Source organism: Prionailurus bengalensis, chromosome A1 (assembly GCF_016509475.1).
Source record: "Prionailurus bengalensis isolate Pbe53 chromosome A1, Fcat_Pben_1.1_paternal_pri, whole genome shotgun sequence".
In the NCBI taxonomy this organism is placed as follows: Eukaryota; Metazoa; Chordata; class Mammalia; order Carnivora; family Felidae; genus Prionailurus; species Prionailurus bengalensis.
The window spans coordinates 207536869-207559448 of record NC_057343.1 but is presented as its reverse complement, the minus strand read 5'-3'; the positions used below and the strand labels follow the sequence as shown (position 1 = coordinate 207559448).

Genomic DNA, 22580 nt, shown 5'->3' with positions numbered 1-22580 from the left:
TGTGTGTGTGTGTGTGTGTGTGTGTGTGTGTGGTGGTGGTGGTGTTTGTTTTGTTTTCCTTTCTTTTTGTTGGGGGAGGTGTGGAAATTCTACTCCAGAATGTTCCATTTACCTCCTGAGTGACAGAACTGCATTTAAATCCTTTCATCTCAAAGTTTGGTGTACAACACACTTTAAGAGAATCATGAAAACATCTATTTCATTTAGAAGATTGAAACAGGAAGGAGGCTTATCCTTTGCCTTGTACACGGTCTCCTTTGGTTGAAAATCACTTAAACATTGAACTGAGAACATTTGTTGCCTTTTTTGATTTACAGATGTTTTCTTAGAACTACATTGCCAAACAGTCCCAGCTGGCTGTAGCTAAGGCCTGTGTAAATTGATAAGAAGCATCTGGCTTCAAGACACCAACTAAGTACAGGGGCAGGCTCTTTGTGTCCCCAGAGAATCTGGTTGGGGTAGGAACTAAGTCTCAGAACCACTTGCTGTGTTTGTGAGTGAGTGCCAAGTTAATCCCCAGCAGGAAGAGACAGGGACAGAGCCCACTGCTGGGCTCTTCCCACTGTTGAAAATTCACCAGGCGCTCAGCGGAAATTTTCTTCCTTTCTTCTGCCCTGAGTGTTTTCCCAAACATGAAGGTAAGATAATAATTTCATTACTTTTGTAAGTGAAGCAATCTCAAAAGGGAGTGAGGCTTACCTGAAATGGCTCAAATAAGGAGAAGACATGGGGAGATAGGAAAGAGAAAGATATGGGGATAACTTAAAAAAATCCTTATTTAAATATATTTAACAATTCAGACAAAGTGAATTCCTTTTTCTTGTTTTGCAGTAAAATTAGTGGTTCGAAGGTATGGAAATGAGAGTGGAGACTATGTTTATGAAAGTCCTGAGAAAGCCATCAAGGAAAACAATAGTGCCATTGTTATTTTTAGGGAAAAATACCTGTCGTGTATTTTGTTTGTTTGTTTGATTTGCAGCTATGCAATGAGTCCCCATGATCTGACTTATCTAAAAGCTTTATAGAAAAGTGAGTTCGGAAACTTGGAACTTTAGAATTTGGAATCCTGGACCAAAGGGTCAGGAATGTGAGAGTGGAAGACACAGAGAGACGAATGCAATGAAAGGCTTACCAAATGTACATGTTGGCCCAGTGCAATGTAGCCAAATGTTAGAAAAATTACTATTCAACTAAATACAGGACCAAAGACAGCAACTTCAACTCCAACTTATTTATTTTTTAAATGTTTTATTTATTTTTGAGAGACAGAGACAGAGAGAGAGAGCACACAAGCAGAGGAGGGGCAGAGAGAGACGGCGACAGAGGACCTAAACAGGCACTGCCCTGACAGCAGCGAGCCCATGTGGGGCTTGAACTCATGAACCATGAGACCATGACCCGAGCCGAAGTTGGCCACTCAACCCACTGAGTCATGCAGGGGCCCCAATTTTTGTATCATTTTTAAAAAGTTTTTAAAATGTTTATTTATTTTTGAGAAAGAGCACAAACAGTGGAGGGGCAGAGAGAGAGGGAGACAGAATTTGAAGCAGCTCCAAGGCTCTGAGCTGTCAGCACAGAGCCCAACACGGGGCTCGAACCCATGAACTGTGAGGTTGTGACTTGAGCCGAAGTCAGTTGCTTAACCAACTGAGTCACCCAGGTGCCCCAAGTATCATTTATTATTAATTTATGATTGTTCTATCTTGTCCATTTGTTAAGATACTCTTTCTGAAGGTGGGAAATGATAACTTGATGACTTGTTTTCAGGGACTTAGCTAGCAAATTCAAGAAATTCTTTTGGTTAATAGATTCAGCTTGTGTAACTCATGAACAGAACTGCCTTGTAATTAGGCAGATCTTCAGAAGTTACAATAAGGAGTATGTATATGGGGAAGGTGTTGGCAAAGACACTGCTGAAAAAAAATGTATATTCCCTAAAAGCTTGATTGAAATTCTTTTAAAACACGTGTAATAATAGATTGTTAAGAATGAATTTTTTCATGATGACTGCTTTGACTGAGAGTCAAAGGCCAAGAAGAATAAGTGCTCAGTATCCCCACATTTTAAAGTGAGATACTGGACATTCAAAGCAGTTTTACAAAAGGATAGTGTCTAGTGACCTTTGGCTATCCCCATCCTCCAGAATATACAGGATCGTGCCCCTTAGAGTATAGGGGATGTAGGGAATCATACTCTAGTCATGTCTGGGAAAATCTAAAGGCACAGGCTGGTTCCCTAGCCTGCCTTTAACAGAGTTAATCAACATAGCATTATTGGTTACATTCTGGACATCCAGAGTCTGACAGGATAAGGATGTGTGCAGGTATCGCATGGATACAATGTGGACCTTTAGAAAGGAGCCAGACTTGGGTTGTCAGGGCTTCTGCCTGAGAAACTGCCTGCAGGATGAAGCAACTCCAACAGGCAGCATCCATATGGAAAAGGAGTCCCAGGAGGCAAGCACTGGGGAGAGTCAAGTGTGATAAACAAAGAGATGAATCATTTTTGCCAAGAGCATAGTGGTTGTAGATCACCAATGGGGGCCATCCAAAGAACCATAAAAACACAGTGGGAGATAAAGACTTGGCATTCAAATATTCACCACATCCTGGGTCACCATTATGGACTCCAGCTGGATTAGTCACACAAGACCCTTTTTGGCTCTTGTCCCTCTCCTGCTGCTGTGACTTTGAAGAAGACAGAGGCAGTCTGGGGATGTCGAGAAGAAAAGCAGAACAAGGAGGAGGAATTTGGAATCAGACTCCACCCCACTCCCATTATGAGGATCCAGGACCCAGGAGTAGGAGAGACACTTAAAATTGGATATCGAATTGAAATTTGACTGTTAGAGTGTTTCAGAATCTTTGTTTTCCAAAAATGTGACTATCTGTTAGTGCCTATGAGTGACTAATAAAGCTATGGAGATAGGGTTTCCCAGGGACGGAAAAAGAAGTTGACAGCATGGAGTAAAGATATATTGTTGAAAAACAGAAAAATTAACCCAAACCCTTGTAGGTTTTTTTTTTTTAATTGTTTTTAATCCTTGTAATTTTTAATTAAAAACAAAACCTGTAGAAGGTGTTGCTTTATGTTATGTGCTTTACCTGCTCATTTTTAAAAATCACATAAGTATTCATACCTCCCCCCACTCATTTCCAGGATGCCCATAGCTGTTTGGTTATGCTAATCAGAATAATAGGCTAAAAGCTTCTGAGAACAATAAAGGATAGAAGTGGGCAACTAGGACTTTACAACTGAAAGGAAGATACCTAATAAGATGGCAGGTGATGTAGGAAGGCAGGGAGAAGGATCTGGAAAAAATATTGGGAGGCCACTCCACAAATACATTGAAAGAAAAGGTTTGAGGAGGTCAGGGAGAAGAGAAAGAATATTGGCCTGTTAAAATATGGAGTAAGATGGTTTTAAGGACTTTTACACTGGGTTATATATTGAATACAATTGATATCCTTGGAGAATCTCCAGGAAAGATTTGAATGATATTCCCGGACACCCTCAGTTGTCAAAGTAGGGAAATACATAAAAGTAAAAAAAAGTTAATAGAAATTACTTATAATTTCATTGCCAGAAATGAACTATTATCCTTTATTATATTTCTTTCTAGATTTGTTTTTAATACATGTTTGACTTTTCTTTTTCTTTTATTTATTTATTTATTTATTTATTTATTTATTTATTTATTATTATTATTTTTTCAACGTTTATTTATTTTTGGGACAGAGAGAGACAGAGCATGAACGGGGGAGGGTCAGAGAGAGAGGGAGACACAGAATCGGAAACAGGCTCCAGGCTCTGAGCCATCAGCCCAGAGCCGGACGCGGGGCTCGAACTCTCAGACCGCGAGATCGTGACCTGGCTGAAGTCGGACACTTAACCGACTGCGCCACCCAGGTGCCCCTATGTTTGACTTTTCAAACAAAATGTAATGCCATTTTATATACAATTTTGTGACCTTCAATATTTAGGCTGGTGCTGTCATGGACAGATGATTGCAACAGGCCTCACAGGTATTTTAAAAACCAGAGGAGCTGCCCATAGAACTAAGGGGCAGGGTGAGGATCACGGGCCCTCTGACTGGGGATGTGCCTCAACTTTTGGTTGACTCTTCATTTATGAAACTTACTTCCCTTCTAACTTCTCACTTTTGGCTGGTCTTTCTTCCAGGCTTCATCCTCTTTGGGTGTCTTTATATGTGTTGAAGTTAGAGTGAAGGAGGGTAGAGAAAGGAATGAAAAGATGATGGGTCCTTAAAGAAATGCTCTAATGAGCTACATTTTCTATTTGCTTGGCTATGATGTTCCCCAGTCCCTAGCCTTCTTTACAGAAATGAATAGTAAGAGGTGAGCTCAACAGAATTGTATTAAACTTTTATTTAAAATGGAAACTTAAAGGACAAACAGAGTCATGGAGCCTTCTCCATGCTTCTTTCCTTCTTTATATTCACAACTCACAAATCTTGACTTGCACAAATGTATTCACTTTCAACTCATTAAAGAAATATAAACTAAAACAATGCTTTATTCTCCCCCCAGGCAATAAGTTTTTTCATCTTGGTGGGATTTGCAGGAGAGTTCCAAATTTTTTCAAGGTGAGAATGTTTTGGATTGTATTGGAGATCATTAAAAATCATTATTATTTTTTTTTATTTTTAGGAAGTTCTTTATCATATGGCCTGATTTTAACATTGCAGCCTGAACATCTTTTTCCCTTCAACACTTATCTTTCTGCGTTTTGAGAACAGGCAATGATAGCAAAAGCTTGTTTATTCTCATTCTTATTTTACTTTATTTTATTTCCCATAAGGAAGAAACTTGAAGACTAAAACTACCTCAAAGTTTTCTTCTTGTTCCAGTACCATGATTGTACCTGCAATTCAGAGAATTGCACCGACCTTAGAATTAACACATCTTGGAGTAGAATGTGATCTTTAAATGTAGTCATTGCAAAACATTCTTTGGATTTTAAAGGTTGAGAGTTTTTTTTTTTCTTAATTGAAATACAGTTGATACACAATGTTATATTAATTTCAGGTGTACAACATAGTAATTTGACAAGTCTATACATTATGCTCTGTTCCCCACAAGGGTAACTTCCGTCTGGTTGAGAGATTTTTTTTTTTTTTTTTTAAGAAAATAGGTGTGCTGACTCTTGAGACCTGGAAAAAAGCCACCATCATTTATTCATGGCTTTCTCTTGCTTTCACTTTCAGTTTGATGGGATAGGACCAGGTCAGTTCATGTTTTCAAACTACAGAATATGTGTCAGGGGTCGTGATGGTGACTGGGGACACAAAGGGGGCCAAGTGTCTGAGAGTCCACTGGGTGATACAGATCTTGAAACGGTTGATGTCAATATAAATGTGGTAGGCCTCTGGGACAGGCCTGCATGGGATACTGTGGGAGCACAGAGAGATGAGACCAAGCTGGCTTCCCTTCCTAAGCCTCAGTGTTTGGGGAAGGTCTCTGCCTGTCCCTGGAGCACAACATAGAACAATAGCAAGTTCCTATTGTTTAAGGGTCAAAAACAGTGAGGCATTTGAATCATTGGCGCCATGTCAAGACTACAAGTTAGCAAGTTTGGCTTGAAAAAAAAGCATGAGAGGCACATGCACTTCAGATCAAACTTCTTACTTTCAGGATCACCTCACAGGCTTAAGATAAGCACAAATCACCTTGACTGAAGGTGTCCCAAGGCTAGGAATCTGCTCAAAATCCAGAAATCAGGATTCTGATTTCCTTTACCCCTTGTAAAATATGCTTTAAGTTAGACTTCCTTAATCGCTGAGGATGAAGTCATGATATGCTCTCTACAAAGCTGGAGTTAAGCATCACACGACAGATTCTCCATTCTTCATGTATTTTAGTGGAGCAGAATTGTTTAAGCTCAAATGGACGCTACTTGGATGTGTTCTTGAGGAGTAGCCTAAATGCACAGGGGGAATATTTAAAAATCAATTTCTGTCCATTTCATCTTTGCCAGTTCTTAGTTTTTCTCTTCTGATAGGGTCTTTTTAGAGCCTTTTGTCTTCCACTTAAGAGTTTCTGTTATAACTCTTCAGTTCATTATTCAGAATCCTTTCATTTTTTTTTTTTTTAATTTTTTTCAATGTTTATTTATTTTTGGGACAGAGAGAGACAGAGCATGAACGGGGGAGGGGCAGAGAGAGAGGGAGACACAGAATCGGAAACAGGCTCCAGGCTCTGAGCCATCAGCCCAGAGCCTGACACGGGGCTCGAACTCACGGACCGAGAGATCGTGACCTGGCTAAAGTCGGACTCTTAACCGACTGCGCCACCCAGGCGCCCCCAGAATCCTTTCAAAGACCGTATACCTTCCTCCCACAAGTTGTCACTTACCCTTCCAACTGTGAACACTCCTTTATCTATATTTCCATAACACATTATACTGTATACATTTTTGTTATGAAATTGATCAAAGTAGGTACATTGCATTATGGATCATGTTTGTATTATTATATTATAATTATTTGTTTACATATGTGTCTTTGTCCTCTTCTCTATCAATGGTCAGTGATCTCTCTGTTATTGTGTCTACAACTTAAAAAAAATTTTTTTTTCAACGTTTATTTATTTTTGGGACAGAGAGAGACAGAGCATGAACGGGGGAGGGGCAGAGAGAGAGGGAGACACAGAATCGGAAACAGGCTCCAGGCTCTGAGCCATCAGCCCAGAGCCTGACACGGGGCTCGAACTCACGGACCGCGAGATCGTGACCTGGCTAAAGTCGGACGCTTAACCGACTGCGCCACCCAGGCACCCCAAGTGTCTACAACTTTAGTATCTAAATAGTGCCTGGTACATTATAGATGCTTGATAAGCATTAATCTTGAGAAAAGTTGGTTCCTTCCACATGTATTTTTATAGATCTTGGGATACTTTTGATGTCTCTTAAAAAATTGTAAAGCAATTATTTTTTTTGAAATATTTTTAACTGCTCTTTGTGCCCCCTCCCCCCCATTATCTTTCTACCTGATTTATCATAATTTGGCAGTGCTTCCTCTCCAGTCAATTGCCAGTGGGATTCCTATGCCCTGTGGTCAGAATGCAGTGGTTGTACCAAGACTCAGGTAGGACCATACAAAACTTTGTATTTATTGTTTCCTATGCAGAAATACCTTACATATGGACAAAATGACATTAGCTTTTGAATGTTATTTTTTATGTTGAAAATATAATTGGTAGTTTTAAAGGGAGAAAAGTATGACTCTAGTGATTAATAATGTAATAAAGTAATTTCTGTGTTTCCTATTTTTCTTGCAGGACTTTTCTAAATCTTACATTTGAGCCTAGAAATATACACAGGGTATAGCAATTCACTAACTCTTTAACTAGAGAACTCTTTAATTAGAGGAATAGAGTAGCATGAAATGAAGATAGTAGGTAATTCAAAATCTGTTTCATATTTACTGGGTTCAACTTTTCTTCTTATTTGAAAGGAACGCTAATGAGTAGCAAAACTTTGTTTTACCTAATGAACTGAATGATCATGAAAAATGAAACATTTGCACCTTTTTAAAAAAGATTTTATATTTAAGTAATCTCTACACCCAAGGTGGAGCTCAAACCCACAACCCCAAGATTAAGAATCACCTGTTCTACTGACTGAGCCAGGCAGGTGTCCCTGTATTTTTAAACTTTTTAAACTTTAATTTCTGAGTAATACAAATAAAATACTGGACTTGATCTGGAGATTATAAAGTACTTCTAAAAGTGTTTTTTTTTTTCCTTATAAGTTATTCATTGGAGGAAACAGGAAGGTCTAAATAAAGAAAACACTATTTACAATTTTACCATTTAAAAGAAACCAGGGGTGTCTGGATGGCTCAGTTGGTTAAGCGCCTGACTCCTAATCTCAGCTCAGGTTATGATCTCGGGGTCCTGAGTTCAAGTCCTGCGTTGGGCTCCACACTGGGTATGAAGCCCACTTAAAAAAAAAAAAAGCATGAGATTTTAGAGGTGCCTGTGTGGCTCAGTTGGTTAAGTGTCCGACTTCAGCTCAGGTCATGATTTCACAGTTCATGAGTTTGAGCCCCGCAATGGGCACATGTCTGTGCTGACAGCTCGGAACCTGCAGCCTGCTTCACATTCTGTGTGTGTGTCTCTCTCTGCTCCTCCCCCACTTATACTCTCTCTCTCTCTCTCTCTCTCTTTTTTTTCTCTCTCTCAAAAATGAATAGACATTAAGAAAAAATTTTTAAAAGAAACCAATATACCATCATTTTGGTATTTATTCTTTCAATTTATCTTCTTTCTCTATGTTTATAATTTTTTTTAATTTTTTTTAACATTTATTTATTTTTGAGACAGAGAGAGAGAATGAACAGGGGAGGGGCAGAGAGAGAGGGAGACACAGAATCTGAAACAGGCTCCAGGCTCTGAGCTGTCAGCCCAGAGCCTGACGCGGGGCTTGAACTTATGGACCGTGAGATCATGACCTGAGCGGAAGGCGGACGCTTAACCAACCAAGCCACCCAGGCGCCCCTGTTTATAATTTTTAAAAATACAATTGTTTGATTAAAGTTTTATATTCTACTATTTAAAAATTTTTGTTTGTTTGTTTATTAAAACTTTTAGAGAGAGAGAGCACAAGCTGGGTAGAGACAGAGGGAGAGAGAGAATCTTACGCAGGTTCCATGCTCAGTACTGAGCCCAATGTGGGGCTCAATCCTACGAGCCTGGGATCATGACCTGAGCCGAAATCAGGAGTAGGATGCTCAACCGACTGAACATGTAGACACCCCTTTATTTGTTTATTAAAAAAATTGCTTTTAAGGTAAACTCCATGCCACACGTGGGGCTCAAACTCATGACCTCGAGATCAAGAGTCATATGCTCCACAGACTAAGCCAGCCAGGTACCCCTATATTCTACTATTTTACCATGATACTCTCAGCGTGAATTTTAACAGCTGTATTATTTGCCGTTATATGAATATACCCATCTTATGTATCCACTTTCATATTGTTTGAGATTTAGATTATCTACATTTTTGTTTGAGTGAAACTTGAGTGAATATTTTTGTACATAGAAATCTGTCCTCTTTTCTGATAATTTTCTTAGGACAACTTCCACAAATATAATGTTCATGTTAAAGATTCTAAATATTTGAATGAATAAGTGTTTTTATTGAGATATACTTAACACATAACATTTATATTAGTTTCAGGTCTATAGCATGATTCTATAGTTGCAAAATATTTTAAAGGTGGTTCAGCTTGAATAAAAATGTGTATTTAAAAATCACTTTTTAATTCTTAAAATAACAGAACTGTATTATAGGAGATAATTTCTGTTTTATTTTTTTTTATTTTATCAAAACAATTTTTTTAGATGTTTATTTTTGAGAGAGAGAGAGACAGAGCACAAGCAGGGGAGGGGCAGGCTCCGAGCTGTCAGCACAGAGCCTGAGGAGGGGGTCGAACCCACAAATTGTGAGATCATGACCTGAGCTGAAGTTGGATGCTTAACCGACTGAGCCACCCAGGTGCCCTGATAATTTCTGTTTTGAAGCATCATCATAATCATCATTTTCATCAAACATTTAGTACCTACATGAGTGGTATTTACAAAACCAGTTACTCGAGTGTGGAATTTGGCTTTGGGCAAATAGATGACTACTCTGAATACAGACAGGCAAATGGGTCCATGAATAACAAGGCAAAAATCAAATACTGACCACAGAAAACATTTTTATAATTTAAAAACAAGCTAAGAAAGAACACTAAATAGAAAGGGATGAGAGGTATTTTTCATATTAGTAATTTTTTTCTTTGCATGAAGGTCATCATGCAATGATTACATCCCTAGATGGTAACGACAACATTTTCATCCAGAGAGAGACAAGTGAAAATGGAAACGGGGTCATAAGATCAGAAGTTGTCAGGTGAGAATATGGCTGCTCACAGTGGGCAGCTGTTGAGGTCATCCTTGTATGTGGAGAGAGGGAAGCATTACTTAGATGAACAACACAATCTGTGCTTTAGAACTTCAGAAAAGGATAATTTAATAAGACACATTATGAGAGGCGTCTTCATCAATCAAATACAGAAACTAGGAACTTATGAAGGAACTGCACTGAGTTCTATTCCCCACTCATATTCCTCCATGGCTCCTCTGCTCAGATACAATGGAAGGTGCCAGCACCAGGCCCAGGTTGACACACAGCTGCTCAGAGATCAAACTGCATTACCGTGACCCTTTGTCCCAATGAGTCCCCACTTCTAACCCAGTTTAGGATGGGTGAAGAGATTCAACGTTGGTTTGTGATGAGGGATAGAAGCAAAAATGTGTTCGCATTTAGCCCAGAAGGCTGACCTATAGCCTGCGTAGTTCCGATAAGTATCAAATATGTGCTGGTTGCTGCATTCTTAGAGTCTCATGACTGTTCATCTCACTTGTTAATATCAAGCTGAATGATAAGCATCGGAGAAATCCTGTGAAACTACTTTTAAGAGTAGAAATTTGAAAAAGACATTTATGATCTAATATTCCCTGCACGTCCCCTCCCCTTTGAGCACTTAATATAATAACCAGCATCTTCACATGGTAAAAGTGCAGCTCTTTCTCCCCACGGGCCCTGTCCCCGTGCTATAATAAAAGCACCTTTTTGCACCAAAAATGTCTCAAGAATTCTTTCTTTCTTTCTTTTTTTTTTTACTTTTTACTTTTTTCTTTTTCCTTTTTAATTTTTTTAATTTTTAATTTCTTTTTAATTTTGTTTTATTTTTTATTTTTTTAAATTTACATCCAAATTAGTTAGTATTTAGTGTGACAATGATTTCAGAAGTAGATTCCTTAGTGTCCCTTACCCATTTAGCCCATCCCCCCTCCCACAAGCCCTCCCGTAGCCCTCAGTTTGTTCTCCATATTTATGAGTCTCTTCTGTTTTGTCCCCCTCCCTGTTTTTATATTATTTTTGTTTCCCTTCCCTTATGCTCATCTGTTTTGTCTCTTAAAGTCCTCATATGAGTGAAGTCATATGATTTTTGTCTTTCTCTGACTAATTTCACTTAGCATAATACCCTCCAGTTCCATCCATGTAGTTGCTCAAGAATTCTTTCTTGACCGTTCGCTTCTGACCCCACATCAGTTTGTAGATCCAGTCTTCCCTGTTGATCTTTGCTCAAGGTTTAAATTCTCTGGAATGTCAGATTCTATTTTTTTTTTTTTTTAATGGGGAAAAGATGAGTACAGGAAGAGGCTTAAGTGATGCATCTTTGATTGCTGTTGGGCAGGAAAAGGATTTTGTGGACCTTTCTTTTTGTTTAAGTGTTAGATATATGTGTTCACATTGATAAAATGAACTTTAGGATGACTTAGGTGTTTCTCGGTTGGCTTGATGATTTCCTCAATTTTCCCATACTTTCTCTCCCAGAGATTTGCCTTTGACATATTTCCCACTTCAGAGGCCAGTGATTTTTATTATCTAGTAAAATTCCGTTGCAGAGGTAGCTTCACCTTTGGATGACCGAGGTTTCTGTACTGTAAATTTGACTTCCATATTAGCATCTTTCTCTCCAGATTTATTTTGCGTTGCCTTCCTGAAGAAGGCTTAACATTCAGCACAAATCAATTGCCACCATTTTTCTAAAGTTTTTTTTTCCTTTTTTTTTTAAGAGTTATTTTTTATTTTTTATTTTTTTGAGAGAGAGAATGAGAGTGCACCTGGGTACACATGAGCCAGGGAGGCGCAGAGGGAGAGAGAAAGAGAATCTCAAGCAGGCTCCTTGCCCAGTGCAGAGCACCACATGGGGCTCAGTCTCACGACTCTGAGATTATGACCTGAGCCCAAATCAAGAGTCGGCCCCTGAACCCACCTGAACCCAGGTACCCCTCTAAAGGTTTTTCTAACTTTACTTCTTAACCATTGTTCCCAGTTTCCTTCCCGCCCTCTGACAAAATCCATTTCTCCTTTCTAGTTGGCACACAGCTTGAGCAGAAACATTAAACGTTCTATATCGTAACCTATTTGCTTATATGTCTACCCAGCTAACTCTTTCAAGTTGCTTTTTTTAAGAGCCACTGTTTTTATTACTATTATTTTTTAAATACTCAACCCTGAGAATAAATACATAGCTGGGAGAATGTCACAAATAATAATCCAAGTGTCACTTGTCACACACTCCAGGACAAGTAGGTCTGTGGGTTTATTGATTTGGGAGGTTTTACATCTGTGGAACACCAGAACAATTTCCCGAACGCTGTTTCTTCAATTGCATTAATTTCTCTCAGATTTGTTTCTCAGATAAAGGAAAGGAGATATCAGAAAGTACTACCTGTTCTGTGTTTAGACTCGCAGGCGGTCAATAGCTGTTTACGGACAGTATGGCGGCCATCCCTGTGTCGGAAATGCATTTGAAACACAATCGTGTGAACCTACCCGAGGATGTCCAACGGAAGAGGGATGTGGAGAGCGTTTCAGGTGTTTTTCAGGTATGTTTTCATAGGCTTGGCAGGCAGAGTGTAATTTCAAATGCTATTTGGTTAACTTGCTCAGTATGTGTTTGTTGACTTTTACTGAATGTGTATCGGCCTTAAAATTAATTTCAGGCCAATATCAGGATTTTTATTGGCATATTAATTACATACTCAGCTATCATTATTTAGAATGCAAGAGGAGGCATCTGGTAAGAAAGGTAAGGATACTCCTCACTTCTTTGAAAAGAAATATGGCTGTTGCCAGACCCAAACAGTTCTTGACATTGCATTGTTGGCGGAGATGTAGAGTGAGTCCGGTACACCGAGATTAGGCAAAAACAATGTTTACTGCCCAAATTATCATTATGTTTACAAGAGAAGCAACTCTAATTAGCTAATCAAGGAGTAATACAGGTCACTCCTATACACAGGGTGATTGAAACACAATTTCAAGTTTTGGCATTGAGTATTATTTGACCTAGTGTTTATGTATCATTTGTGCAGTGAGGTTAATTCAACAACGTTTACCAAATATTCATTATTGTTACTATGTTCCAGATACAGTGGTAAGGACTGTGGATATACAAATGAAATGCTTAGCCTCTTCCCTGAAAAATATTAAAGTTTATGCACAGAATAGTTCATAATTAATCTCTGTATTAGAAGTGCTCCTCAACAAGACCTGTCAAACTCCTATTTTACTTTCAAAACCCAGATCAGGTGACTCCTCTTTTCAGAAGCATTCCTTAACTTCCCAACTGATACAGATAACTAACAAATCACTTCTCTGTGTTCCCTACATACATTGTACTATCTGTAATCTGGAGAATTTACTGGCCTGGTTATCTCTCTTGGAGACAGTGAACTCCTTGAGGATATGGATTATATTGCTTTAATTTTTTAATGTTTATTTATTTTTGAGAAAGAGAGACAGACAGAATGGGAGCAGGGAGGGGCTGAGAGAGGGGGAAACACGGAATCCGAAGCAGGCTCCAGGGTCCGAGCTGTCAGCACAGAGCCTGACGCGGGGCTCAAACTCACAAACCACCAGATATGACCTGAGCCGAAGTCAGACACGTAACTGACTGAGCCACCCAGGTGCCCCTGTTGCTTTAATTTTTGCATCTGGAATACTTGGTACATAGTAGACTGTCCACAACATTGGATCGGATTGAGTGAGAGCATAGTGGGATGCATGCTATACCGTCAGGACAGTTGCATGCAATGCACACTATGAGGACACAGAGGAAGGACATGCACTATAGCCTGTGGAGGAGGGATGGTCTCTAAGAGGAGATGATGTTTAATTTGGTTCTTGAAGGACAGGTTGGTGACAGGTAGAGAAACCCTTCTAGTCTGAGGGAACCGTAAGTGCAAGGTCAGTGGAGATGACAGAAGCCTGGCCTTTTATTCATGCAGGTGTGACTGTCGCATCAGAAGCTGGTAGGAGAATGGCTGGAGAGGATGCTGGGGAGGTAGGCAAGGGTTAGATCATCTGATACCCTCCAGTGCTTCCTTGATTCCTGGGATGTATGTCTATCATAGCAATTACGTTGCTAAATTATAATGATCTATGTCTTCATAGTCCTTTCTGTTAGCTTGTAAAGTATATGAAAAGCCCAGCATACCATTTTTATTTATATTTGTACCTAACACCTGGAAGAGTGTCTTGCACAGAGTATATGCTAAAGACGTGATGAATGTTAACCTTTTGATCCAGTTTCTATGCTCTCAAAAGCTTACACATCAAATCACCAAAAGAAGCAGGGCTTTGACATCTTGGTCAGTGATGGCAAAAAATAAACTGAAAGTTGAAGGGCAGAATGTCAATCTATCTTCCCAGTGGTCGGCACTGTTTGATTCTGGAAGATTCAGACAAACTGCTTGGTTATGGGTGAGAGCCTGGAATTTGTTTTTTTGTTTTTTTGTTTTTTTAATATATGAAATTTATTGTCAAATTGGTTTCCATACAACACCTAGTGCTCATCCCAAAAGGTGCCCTCCTCAATACCCATCACCCACCCTCCTCTCCCTCCCACCCCCCATCAACCCTCAGTTTGTTCTCAGTTTTTTTTTTTTAATGTTTATTTATTTTTGAGACAGAGAGAGACAGAGCATGAACGAGGGAGGGTCAGAGAGAGAGGGGACACAGAATCTGAAGCAGGCTCCAGGCTCTGAGCTGTCAGCACAGAGCCCGACGCGGGGCTCGAACTCACAGACCGTGAGATCATGACCTGAGCCGAAGTCGGAAGCTCAACCGACTGAGCCACCCAGGCACCCCTGTTCTCAGTTTTTAACAGTCTCTTATGCTTTGGCTCGAGAGCCTGGAATTTGAATTCAGCTTCTATTTTCAATTTTGTGTCCAGCTGAGGTCAGAATCAGTTTTGTGTATTGTAATATGAGGACCCAAATAATCACCAGTCTTTTCCTGGACATCTTGAGGACTGATCTCAAATTCATATTAGAATATTAATACAATTTTGGGAATCAAAGGCAAAACCCTTTTGATCCCAGGTAGTTGTTACCTTCTTCCCTCTTTTATTTATTTATTTATTTATTTATTCATTCATTCATTCATTCATTCATTCATTCATTTATGGTGCTTATCTTGTGTACAGGCCAGTGCATCAGCAAATCTTTGGTTTGCAATGGGGATTCTGACTGTGAAGAGGATAGCGCTGATGAAGACAGATGTGAGGACTTAGAAAGCAGACCTTCGTGTGACCTTGATAAACCTCCTCCCAACATAGAACTTACTGGAAATGGGTAAGGTGCTGGCCAGTTTTCTGTGCATATTGATGGATAGTAGCTTTTCATTTTGTTTTGTTTTATTTTATGGTTTGGTAAGTCTGATAACAAATCACCTAATAGCTCAGCCTTTGGCTCAGAGCTCTTTGCCACATCCTGAAACATTTTTTCATTCATACCTGTATACTTGAAAATGTGGTAAATGCAGAGTGTCCAATTGTCCCTAGACTGTCCTGCTTTTAGCGCTGGAGATCCTATGTCCAGGGACACCCCTCAGACCTGGGGAAACCTGGATAGCTGGTCACCCTATGGGAGAGAGGTAGAAATAGAGAGAGACAGAGGGAGAGAATTGATTCAATGACACTGATGTGAGGCTCCTTATGAGAATGAAGAGACAATAGAGTAAGAACAGAGAAAGAAGAGAGAAAGTAACGTATTGGAATATTGAGGCTTGAAAAGTAATTGTCTGAACTGGCTGGGAACTTTCATTTTCAAGTGAAGTTGGGACAATCCCATGTTTGTCTTTCCAAAAAGAATTCTGAGGAATTTTGAGGGTCAGATCCAAGTTGAAGATTTCAAGACTTTAAAACTGTCTATTTTAGAGTGATAGAAGTGGCTTTTCTATCATAGTTTAAAATTCATTAACAGAAAAATGGTAAAATTACTCTAAAGAGTATACCATTCAGTATACTAAGAGGCAAATTAGTTGAAATTTGTTGTAGAAAGTTCTTTCTCCTCAAGAGTCATCTTAATTGTATTGGTTTTATTTATAGATTCAACTCAAAACCAGCTGTTGCCATAAATACAAAAGGGCTATGTTTTCCAAACATGTTCTTAGGCTGAAGGATGTTGGATTTCTCCAGTTATTAGTTTTAGCTATTATACCACCCAGGGGAGGTTGGATAATATATGGTATGCATTAGGACATTGTTCTTTTTATTTGAGCTCTCTCAAAGAGATACTTCACTATATTTCAAAAATTTCTGGAAGTTCTTTTTCAGAAACTGCTATTTCTGATTTCTAACCATCTTTTCTTCCTTCCTTCCTCCTTTTTTTTTTTTTTTTAAACAGTTACAACGAACTCACTGGCCAGTTTAGGAACAAAGTCATTAATACTAAAAGTTTTGGTGGTCAATGCAGAAAGGTGTTTAGTGGGGATGGAAGAGATTTTTATAGACTGAGTGGAAATATCCTCTCCTATACATTCCAGGTACTTAATTTCACTGATTTAATTTATTTTTAATCTGTGAATTATTGCCAGAGGTCATTATTTATGTGATATTGATTTTTTGGTATTTGTTGAGAATTTATTTGTGTACTAATATTTGATCAATTCTTATAAATGATTTATATGGGCTTAGAAAGAACACATATTCTTTAACTCTGTGGTACGGGGAAATGATACTTTAATTTGTCTCATTTAAGCTGAAATATTCTTTTGCCTCATTTTCAAGTCCATGGACCACATGGGACCCAAATAGGATGGTCTGTTCCTGTACAGTGTCAAAGCTCAAGGCCCTGGCCATAACTGGTCATGATAATCTCTTCGCCACTGCCACAGTGTCAGCTCACTTAAAAATGCTTTTACTGTTAAATTGTAAACTATTTCATATATGCAAAACAGTGGAAGTAACATAAACATACAGTTTGAAGAAAACTAATTAGATGAATACTCATATATGCCAACCACGTACCTTAAGAAATAGAATATTGCCAATGACTTAAAGGCTCCCATCTACCCCTCTCTGGTCACATCCTCCCAACTCTGACAAACCACCATCTTCTGTTTTGTATTAACCACTTCTTTGTTTTTCTGTATATGTTTATGTCATATGTATTTGTCCCTACATAAAAATTTGTGATTAGTTTTATCTATTTTTTGCCATTTATGTAAGTAAATCTTATAGTATATGTTCTTCTATGACTTTTTCCCCCCTCAAAAATCACAGTTTTGAAATTTATTCATGTTAATCTAGATGCCGTTTTTATTGCTGGTTCTACTTTTTTCTTATGAAATTGCCTTGCACATTCTTGTGCATGAGTTCCATGCAAATGAACTAGATTTTCTCTAGGGCATACACCTGGTACTTGGATTGCTGCCTTGCAGGTTATCATAGGTTACACTTTACTCAGTAAAGTTTCCAAAATGGATGAATCATCAATTAATACCCGATCTGCAATGTGGAAGGGTGCCCTGTGCTCCATATCCTTGTGAACGTCTGTATTGTTAGACTTTTAAATTTTCCTTAAGGTCTCAGGGTCTTCTTTCCAGGCTTCTGCTTCTTGCAAGCTGTTTCTGTCACACATGCCTAACCTCATTCTATTCCATGATTTCAACACAAAATCCACTCACACAAAAAACAGTTATGGCTTTAGGGGGAGAATCCTGAACATTGGAAGGGGATATTCTGTTGGAGTAGTGCCAACACATTCCACAAAAATGGTGGACATCCTCTGTCTTAAAACATCTGTCCTTAGAGTGCCAGTAGGGGAGAGGGGCAGAGGGAGAAAGAATCTTAAGCAGGCTCCATGCTCAGCATGGAGCCCAATGCAGTGCTCGATCCCATGACCCTGGGATCATGATCTGAGCCGAAATCAAGAGTTGGATGCTCAGTTAACTAAGCTGCTCAGGCATCCAAAACATCTGTCTTTCTAGAACCTCAACAGATCAAGATTTCTGGCCTCATCTCATTTTGGCATCTTGTTCTCTTCTTCCAGGATCTCCTCTCTCATTTCTTTCCTCCCTTCTTCCCAGAATTCTAAAAATTTCCAGTTCAGTGCTTCTTATCTCTTAGTCCCGAATTTGTAAACTAAAACTATTGGGATGTTCAGATAGAAGGGCTTTTCGTTTACCAAAATAAACCCCCTTCAGAATGCAATTTTGATTATAAACAGCAAACAGCATCATCCTCTGACTTACAACAGAATAAGTTATATTTAAGAGTTATTGTATCATGAAAATGGAAAGTGAAACTGATCTGAAAAATAATGATAGGTACCAATTTTTGATTACCTACTCTGGCATCTGTACTGTTTTAGGCAATTTGTATAGGTTTAATCCTCATAACATCTTTGGAAGGTAAGTAATATTTTACTATTGTATATATGTAGAAATTGAGGCTCAGAGGACTCCAGCTGACTTGCTCTAAATCGCCAAATTAGTTAAGTAGTACAGCTTGGATCCAGCCTGTCAGACCTCACAGCCCTTTGTTTTTCTAGTATGTTTTACTCTCCCAGTATCTTGTATTTAACTGCTTTTTCAACTCTAAATTCTATACGGTGTATAATATGTATTGTAATTTAACCATTGGCCAGAAGGGAGAATGTGACATAGGCATATGTAGAAAATTTTTTTCTCCTATTCCTAGGAGGATGGGTTGATAATTCTTCATAATTATAAGAGGGATAATTGCATATATATTTTTGGATCAAATTTAGAATGTTACAGAGCAGAGAAAATAATGAGAGAATTTCTGACATAGTTGGAGGATAGACATGCTGGAAGTCTGCAGTTTCTGAAGAAGAGAAATAATTTAATAACAGCATAATCCTGACATTCATTTCCCTCAGCATGGCTTGGTTTTTGGATTGACATCTGAAATGCCTTTCCAGTCACTGAATTTGAAGGAGTTTGTCAGAGTTAGAGGGAAATTATAGAGATGTTTTGAGGATCCAGCCTGAGGGAAGTGAGATGGAAGCAATGAGTCAGTCCCTGAAGTGCTAACCCCATGTGGATATGCAGGTGGTAAGTGTCTTCCACAGGCAGATAGACCTGAGGCCACTGGGTGTTCAGCTACCTCTGAGTGGAAGATGACTTCTGACTTGTCGGAACATAAACATTAGTAAGTAAACACAGAACAGAATCAGTTAATTTCTCTTGTGATCTCTGTTTCACTTTTGAGCATTGTAGTTTATCCAGGGCAAACCTGGTCTCTCGTTAATGAAGTCACTTTCTTCAATGCCATGCACTTTCTCTATCTCCTCATATTTTTCATCCCACGAGGAAGCCTTCGACACACAAGCACATTCCTGCTCCATGGTCGCTTTGGAAGGTGCCCCTCCTGTAGTTGTCTGGGAGGCTGCCGAAAGACTTTTTGTTCATTGTCAACTTGGAATGAGTCACAGATGGGAGTAAAAATTAGGGTGGAGAAAATGAATTACTTCTTGGATCCTCCTGTATTTAGTTTTGAATGCACTTCATTATATTTTGCGAAAAGAGATACTAGTGTATATCAAATAAGAATCACAAAATTATATTCTAACGTTATTTTAACTAATGATTAATGATCTGATCCTCTGCTTTCTCTGTTGGTCTGAATCTAGATATCTGAGATTTCTTTTTTTTTAGTTTTTAATTTTATTTATTTATTTTGAGAGAGATAGAGAGATACAGATGGGGGAGGGGACAGAGAAAGGGAGAGAGAGAATCCCAGGCAGGTTCCCTGCTGTCAGCACAGAGTGCGATGTGGGGCTCCATCCCACAAACTGCGAGACCATGACTTGAGCTGAAACCAAGAGTTGGATGTTCAGCCGACTGAGCCACTGAGGCATCCCTGGATATCTGAGATTTCTAAATCTACCTTTTGAACCAGGAATAATTTAAATGATGATCAAAAAATAGCTCACATACATTATATACTGTTCACTGTTTCAAGTGCTTAATGGATCTTCTTTTCTTTATAATAACCTAAAAAAAGTAGGTACTGTCATCTCTATTTTACAGTTGAGGAAACTGAAAGAAACAATGCTGAATGATTTACCCACAATCATAGAGGTAATAGATAACAAACATGGATTCTGAACCCAAGAGTGTCTCCAGAACCCTTGTAACACACTATACTTAAGTGGGGTTGGAATATATATGAGTTTGATATATACGGAATGAAACCGTAGAGAGAGAAAAATGGAAGCTGTGGGAGAGGGAATGAATAATGAATTTAATAAGTCCTTAGAAGAGGTGGGAAGGAATGCAATACAGAGAAGAGACAGAGAAGTTAGCTTTATTATTTTTGTTTGTTTGTTCATTTGTTTTTGGAGGATAACTCAGTTTTTTAAAAAAAATATTATTTATTGTCAAGTTGGCTAACATACAGTGTATACAGTGTGATCTTGGTTTTGGGGGTAGATTTCTGTGATTTATCACTTATATACAACACCCAGTGCTCATCCCAACAAGTGCCCTCCTCAATGTCCATCACCCATTTTCCCCTCTCCTTTGCCCCTCTGCCATCAACCCTCAGTTTTTTCTCTGTATTTAAGAGTCTCTTATGGTTTGCTTCCCTCTCTGTTTGAAACTATTTTTTCCCCTTCCCTTCTCCCATGGTCTTCTGTTAAGTTTCCCAAGTTCCACATGTGAGTGAAAACATATGATATCTTTCTCTGACTGACTTATTTCACTTAACATAATATCCTCCAGTTCCATCCATGTTGTTGCAAATGGCAGGATTTCATTCTTTCTCATTGGCAAGTAGTATTCCATTGTATATATAAACCACATCTTCTTTATCCATTCATCAGTTGATGAACATTTGGACTCTTTCCATAATTTGGCTAATGTTGAAAGTGCTGCTATAAACATTGGGGTAAATGTGCCCTATGAATCAGCACTCCTGTATCCTTTGGATAAATTCCTAGTAGTGCTATTGTTGGGTCATAGGGCAGTTCTATTTTTAATTTTTTGAAGAATCTCCAGACTGTTTTCCAGAGTGACTGCACCAGTTTGCATTCCCACTAACAGTGCAAGATGGTTCCTGTTTCTCCACATCCTTGCCAACATCTGTTGTTTCCTGAGTTGTTAATTTTAGCTGTTCTGACCAGTGTGAGGTGGTATCTCAGTGTGGTTTTGATTTGTATTTCCCTGATGATGAGTGATGTTGAGCATTTTTTCATGTGTCTGTTGCCATCTGGATGTCTTCTTTGGCAAAGTGTCCATTTGTGTCTTCTGCCCATTTCTTCACTGGGTTATTCATTTTCTGAGTGTTGAGTTTGAGAAGTTCTTTATAGACTTTGGATACTAACTCTTTATCTGATATGTCATTTGCAAATATCTTTTCCCATTCTGTCAGTTGCCTTTTAGTTTTGTTGATTGTTTCCTTTACAGTGTAGAAGGTTTTTAGCTTGATGAGGTCAAATAGTTCATTTTTGCTTTTATTTCCCTTGCCTTAGAAGATGTGTTGAGCAACAAATTGCCGCAGCTGAGGTCAAAGAGGTTGTTGTCTGGTTTCTTTTCTAGGGTTTTGATGGTTTCCTGTCTCACATTTAGGTCTTTCATCCATTTTGAGTTTATTTTTGTGTATGGTATAAGAAAGTGGTCCAGTTTCATTCTTCTGCATGTTGCTGTCCCGTTCTCCCAGCACCATTTACTAAAGAGACTGTTTTTTTTCCTATCGGATACTCTTTCCTGCTTTGTCAAAGATTAGTTAGCCATACATTTGTGGGTCCAATTCTGGATTCTCTGTTCTATTCCGTTGGTTTACGTATCTGTTTTTGTGCCAATACCTTACTGTCTTGATGATTTCAGCTTTGTAGTAGAGGCTAAAGTCTGGAATTGTGATTACTCCTGCTTTGGTTTCCTTTTTCAACATTACTTTGGCTATTTGGGGTCTTTTGTGGTTCCATACAAATTTTAGGACTGTTTGTTATAGCTTTGAGAAGAATGCTGGTGCAATTTCGATTGGGATTGCATGGAATGTGTAGATTTCTTTGGATAGTAGTGACATTTTAGCAATATTTGTTCTTCCAATCCATGAGCATGGAATGTTTTTCCATTTCTTTATATCTTCTTCAATTTCCTTCATAAGTTTTCTATAGCTTTCAGCATACAGATATTTAAACAACTTTGGCTAAGTTTATTCCTATTTTATGGTTCTTGTGCAATTGTAAATGGGATCAGTTACTTTAGCTTTAGATGGAGGAGGGACACCTGTGGAAGAAAGGAAGAGGAGAAATGTAAATATGTTTGTCGATTTGTTAGCCAGAAATTTAGGAATCCTCTGTCTGCTAATGGGAATGTTTGTAAAGAAAGAGGTTAAGGTCATTTTCTGAAAGTGAGGAAAGTGGTTCTAAGATTGGGGGATTGAGGTAGGGGTTGAACTTTTGAAATAGGTACTGTAGAAAATGGGAAAGAAAGAGAACAGACTAAAGAAATATAGGGCTGCTGGACTGCATTGAGGGTTCCCCTGAGATCAGAAATCATGAATGGACTTACAGTGGTACCCATCTATAGCTGTGTGATTTTTCTATTGTAGTGCTAAGTAGCTTGGCTGTGAGCATTGAACCAGGTTGGAATTCTGCCTGGCAAGCATGATGGCAGGGTCTATCTAGGCGAGGATGTTAAGTTCATTGATGAGAAACTGTTGAAGTCATGAACCATGAAGG

General features: G+C 38.7%; 1 protein-coding gene across 2 annotated transcripts in view; it reads left to right on the top strand.

The window, feature by feature from the left end:
• The first annotated feature begins 450 nt into the window (after window positions 1-450).
• C7 (complement C7) overlaps window positions 451-22580 on the top strand; it is a 57395-nt gene continuing 35265 nt past the window's right edge. Inside the window, exons 1-6 of one of the 2 annotated variants that reach the window (XM_043599302.1) lie at window positions 451-638; window positions 4551-4606; window positions 7030-7105; window positions 12329-12470; window positions 15074-15221; window positions 16275-16413. In XM_043599302.1, the coding sequence (XP_043455237.1) occupies window positions 633-638; window positions 4551-4606; window positions 7030-7105; window positions 12329-12470; window positions 15074-15221; window positions 16275-16413 (567 nt within the window). In that variant the 5' untranslated portion in view covers window positions 451-632. The remainder of the gene's footprint in view (window positions 639-4550; window positions 4607-7029; window positions 7106-12328; window positions 12471-15073; window positions 15222-16274; window positions 16414-22580) is intronic. The other variant, XM_043599311.1, reaches the window with a different exon arrangement.